Genomic DNA, 5,489 nt, shown 5'->3' on the forward strand with positions numbered 1-5,489 from the left:
CATTGGTAGACCTTGATGTAAGTAAACCTGATGTGTAGTTTGTTTGGTAAAATATCGCTTAGTTTTCGAGAAAATCGAAAAATAACGATTTTCGGCCAATTTTGTTAATTTTTGGTGTATAATTTACATTAAGTTTAACAGCCTCTGGAAGCCAAACGTAGCTACCTAGCGTTTAAATATTTTACACTTATGTTAACTAGCATCTTGACAATAATTAAGTAAAGTTTCAAAAAATTTGATGAAATTCTAAGATTTTTACTAATTAATTACTAATTAGCATATATAAAACTCTTAAAAAGTAGGGTAAAAACAAACGCGTTTTTTTTCATGTGCGACGAATTTTTTTTTAATAAAAAAATCATCAATCTAAAGTTTAGATACTAATATTTATGAATCAAGTAAAAAAAATTTGGGGAAACTTATTTGCGCTCCGCGCCAGAGCCACAAATTTGTAAGAAATTCAAAGATTTTATCTGTCGGCAAGATCAATCGGATGTACCTATTGTTCTCTATTTACATATTTAAGGTAAATTTTACTATGAGAAACAAACTTTAAAAGCTCCGCCCACTTTGTAAACAACTTGATCTGTGCGTGCGCAAGCATTACGAAAAACTTTAGTTACGTGCGTCGAGAACCTTATTTCTGAAAAATAGCGTCAATGAAAAACGTTAACCAAAACATGATTAAACATGCCTGGCTAGGCTTAGTCTCTAAACCCAAGGTATTCCGTGATTTGTTTCAATACTTGTGGCGTATGTTGCGTGCGCTACACATGTGTTGCGTTCTACACTTCCCGTCGAAGCGCGAAATCAAAACGAGCAAGTACGTTAACGCAAATGTTCGCTGAACGCTGTTGTTATGCAAATGAGTAGAATGGTGACAACCGTTAACGTTCATGTGCGCGCTCGTGCAAAATTTCCTAATAATTCGTGGCCTAAACAATAAATTATTGTTTTACCATTGTTTCACCCCTTCGCTTTATTAAAAATTTACAGAACGCGACTTAAAATACTAACAATTTAGACAACAGAATCGTCCCACATTAAATTGTTATTTTAAAGAATTCTCACAGACACAGTTTTACCTTCGTTGCTACCTTAATCAATCGAGCAACTGCACGTGGAAACCAGCTTTCCAAGCAAATCAATGTATGGCTTCTTGCGCTTTATGGTTATATCTGTGGTATCAAGTTCAAGAGAAGTACACATTTCTTGCAACATTGGCAAAGAGAATCTGGAGAGTTTTTCTTGAGCTTTCAGTTCACAAATATTATGCCTTTCAAACATTATTGGATGCTGCAAGCCTATTGTGTCCAGTACGGTTTGCGACAAAATTTGAATTTCTCTTTCTTTTTCCGTTTTTGAATCGTCTCCATTTTCTTGGACTTCGTCACCATCTTCATTACTATCGTAATCATCATCTTCGTCATCATCATCATCATGAACGGCTGCATCTGTCCTCCTTTTTTTAGCTAAGCGTGAGAAAAAACTTGCAATCTGCTGTGCTGTTAAAAATTCACTCTTGCTAAATAGATGTGAACCATCGCTGTGCCTGGCCGATCTCATCTCTCGTGAGACATCACATGGATCAGCTTTCTGTCCTGTCTGCTCTCCAACGTCAAAAACATCAATAAGGTAGGTTTTCTGTGGAACAGAAAATCGGGTTTTTTTTGCAGAGGACTTTAACGCCCAGCCCATTTGCAGGTCGGGGCCAATGTCAAACCGTGGCAAATCGTTGGTTCTTGTTGGTTCTGGATTTTTAGAAGTACCCTCTTCTAGTTGTGTTGCGTATAATTTCATTGCCCTGTCATATAGTGTTTCATGTTCTAGTGCGTTCTTGTGATTTTCATAATCTAAGTGTTTCTCTAGGGAAGAGTATCTCTGATATGACCTAATGCAACCTTGTTCGCGACAAAAGAACAGTTTGCTGGGGGTGCCAGGACTTTCTTCACTTTCTATTTGTTCGTCGTCATTTATATCAGCTTGTTCTTCATGAGATGTCTTGGCTTGTATTCTTGCTTTTACTGTAATAAATGATACTTGATCAGACGTTGTATCCTTGTTATGAATTAAATTGGGTAGTTTCGAGGGCACACAGAATTTACTCAAAAGTAGATTTTGTCCTGCACCAATACCATACGCCATCCACACCTTCATGGACCTGCTTCCATACTCTATGTTGTTGATGTGACTCACACCTTTCCATTTCCCTGCTGCACAAATAGTACCAGTAGGTAAAGCACAAACTATGACTTTCACTCCAGGAATGCCTCCAAAGGACTCAATTGCTGCCTTCATCTGCTCTGGATTTTCAATATCTTTTCCTGAATTAAGATATTTATTCATGTGATTTTTGATATGGGCTGCCTTGCGGTCACATGCGCCCTTCCCCCCTTGAGGGTCCGAAAAATCAATACGTCGGATTTTGATCTTCGTTTCTTTCGCTATCTTTGGTAACGAGAGTAATGTTAGGGCAGAGTGGTAGCATCCTGCATTATCTTGACGCAGATACACAGAGTGTATATCGGGTGCAATAGATGGCAGCTGCCTCAACACATCGTCGATGATTGCCACAACAGTAGTACTATCCTGACTGCAAGATTTAAAAATATGCACAAACGTAAGCATCTGTACCTCTCTATCTTTATTCTTTTTCGTCAAGACCGTTATGTGCCACGGAAATCCACGCTTTCCAAACCAGTCTCTTTGGCTTTCGCGGTATTTACGTGGTACAAACTTCATCGCCCAGTCTAAAACAATTAGGGCACAACCAGGATTCAAATCTCCTAAAATATCATGTCGTGCAGCGTCTTGGTTAATGGATCTTAAGATATGCGCCTTCCACGTCTCGATGTCTTGGACTGACCGTGTAATTACGTACTCCATGTCATCTTTTTCTTCAGAAGAGCAGCGCACTTCGTTTAAAGCTTCAAGAATTTCAGACAAAGCTTCTGGAAATATACGACATCTGTCACATCTTGCATTGTGGTCATGATCACAGACAGTCTGGTAATATTTGTCTTCGCAAGAACTAAGAGCATACGCCCTACAATGATCGGCAACTTCAGAATGGTTAGAAATGTGAATCTGCAATAATATATAAAAGGAATTGTATAAAAAATGTAATTAGTCTTGAATGTTTCTTACATGCTTTACTGAGCAACATACAACGCGCTACTTTGCCTTTTTTATTATATTGTTTTTCTATTTATACTGTAGCAGTTACCAAGATATTTAAACAAGATTGTTATTACCTTATAGTCACCTTTTAGGTAGCGCTTGGCATCTTTAAGTTTTTGGTTTGTTTGTTTGGCCCAAGTCAAACCCATTTCATAGCAATCTCCCAGCTTATCAACGATGTTCTCCAGGTCATCGAAGGCTTTTCCACCATTGGCAGAGATATAATCAAGGCCCTGTAAGGATTTGCGTACAGAAGCAGAACAAACACTGAGAACTCTACGCAATATACTGCGGCTCATAGGTTGAAAATTCTTCTCTTGACAGTAACTCTCGTATTGAAGAATACATTGTTCTGGGATAAGATTACGCACAACATTTGGGATTTTTATAACTCTGTCTGTAGAAAGTTTTAGAGTTTTTTCTCCAAATGGCAAGTCTTGTATAACTTGAGAACTTGTTATAAAGGTAACAAAGTGGTCAATTTTCCCTGGCTGTACGCATACTCTAGTGTTCTTTAGAGGTTGAATTACAGAACCTCTACCATGTAACAATAAATGGTGTTTGGCCACGTTAAAACGGTATCTAGTCAAGTTAGGTATCCATTTCTGCAGTTCCTTGAAGGTAACCTTATCAACCATGATCGATAAAATCTGACGTCTTGTACTCCAGTGGTTAGTATGAAGATAGCATTCTGATAGAGCATCTAATAGAGAAGAATCGGTTCTTTCGTCAGCTTCTGTGGTTTTATCACTTGATAAGCCTTCAAGTAGAGTAGTCGACTGACCAGGTGCGATTTCTTCCAGGCACATAGAGACAACTTGACAAGCCTTGCGCATGTGGAAACGTTTAGTACGGTCTGAAACTTGCTCCAGCGGTGCAGATAAAGGATATCTAATTGGACTGACGTCCCTTGAATTGAGAAATGCATTTAATTTTTCTCTTGGTGTAGATTGAATTGATTCATCTTCTGAGGTAGCTGAAGCAAAAGTTGGATCGCAAAATTGATATAGGCTCATTTGAGTATCCATAACATCACACGCCGGTGTTTGACAAGTTGGAGTGGCTAATGGCATGTAAAACTCATCCTTATTACTTTCCTGAAAATAAGAATAATGTTGGTAAAAAATTACTACTGACTTTGATTCAATTATTGACGCACTGATTCGTGATATATATAAAATGATGATGACAATGGCAGGGAATGCAGAAAATATTCCTCCTACCACCAACATAGGAAAAAAAAATGAACAAAGTAACATGAAACACATTATTTACTTAATCTTTCCGCCAATAAATGCGTATTCATAAATGTCATACTGTACGGTATTTTTTAACTTACAGTTGTTAGTGCGCTCATCTGATCGACGAGACTAGGGTTATTTGTTTCAGTGTTCGAGGTTACAGGTAACAATGACTTCAGCATCTTACGGCAAGTTGAACAGATACCTGATAAAAAGCGTAAAAACATTTACTTACAGGGTTTTGTTTAACAGTTTAAATTACATTAAATATATAAAAATATAAAAATTAAATTATATTTACCTGAACCAACTTGCAGTAAAGTTCCTGTTTTCTTTAATATTAGTTGCGAATCTTCTTTGCTAATACCCCTATCGCACTTGGGTCCCTTTCCTTTGCTTTGGATGTGATTAGAGAGATCAGGCGGCACTCTACATCTGTTGTTATTTCCTCGAGACCAACCTAAGCCAAGTTCCGATCGATGCAAGGGACAAACAGTCCAACTATGTATATCAGCGGGCAAGGTAAACATGGCTGCTCGACTAAGAATTAGGTCTACCTCACTATCGATGCCCGTAAACCTAAACATGTGTCTGTGTGCAGCGATTTCCTTCTGGCATGCTTGTAAAGGTAGGACTTCAGTGCTCTGTTTGCGGTCTTTTCTATCGAATCCACAAGCTCCGCCAACAACCGATTTAAAAGAACATGAAATCTCCATCTTGTTTGAACTTAAAGCCATCAGACAATAAGTATATATAAAAATTATTTTCAACACGTCTTTACATTGTAAGACATAAACTAAAATGGATAACAAATCAGTTCCGTTGTCAACGCCAATGAAGATATCGTTGTCTATCGAATATATGCAGTAAAGTGTTTTGTCTACTGTGGTTAATGTTTTGAAACATTCTCGCTGAGTAAGTTCGACCAGGTTCGACAAACAGGCAAACGATAACAAGTTAAAACAAATGTGTTTTTCAGTTTTATCCTATAAACTATGAGAGGATGGAATAATTTATAATAATGTGGTTTGACAAAGAATAAGCGAGTGATTTTTAGTTAATTGCTTA

The 5,489-nt window shown here is 37.6% G+C and overlaps 1 protein-coding gene across 1 annotated transcript; it reads right to left on the bottom strand.

Moving 5' to 3' along the window:
• Positions 1–1,056: 1,056 nt before the first annotated feature.
• LOC140046729 (uncharacterized) lies at positions 1,057–4,646 on the bottom strand. Its single transcript, XM_072091432.1, has 3 exons — positions 4,520–4,646; positions 3,227–4,277; positions 1,057–3,104 (listed from the first exon to the last, which is right to left on the bottom strand). Exons 1-3 carry the CDS (start codon positions 4,601–4,603, stop codon positions 1,099–1,101), a joined length of 3,141 nt encoding a protein of 1,046 aa, XP_071947533.1. The 5' UTR covers positions 4,604–4,646; the 3' UTR covers positions 1,057–1,098.
• Between the last annotated feature and the right edge of the window lie 843 nt (positions 4,647–5,489).

Source organism: Antedon mediterranea, chromosome 4 (genome assembly GCF_964355755.1).
Source record: "Antedon mediterranea chromosome 4, ecAntMedi1.1, whole genome shotgun sequence".
In the NCBI taxonomy this organism is placed as follows: Eukaryota; Metazoa; Echinodermata; class Crinoidea; order Comatulida; family Antedonidae; genus Antedon; species Antedon mediterranea.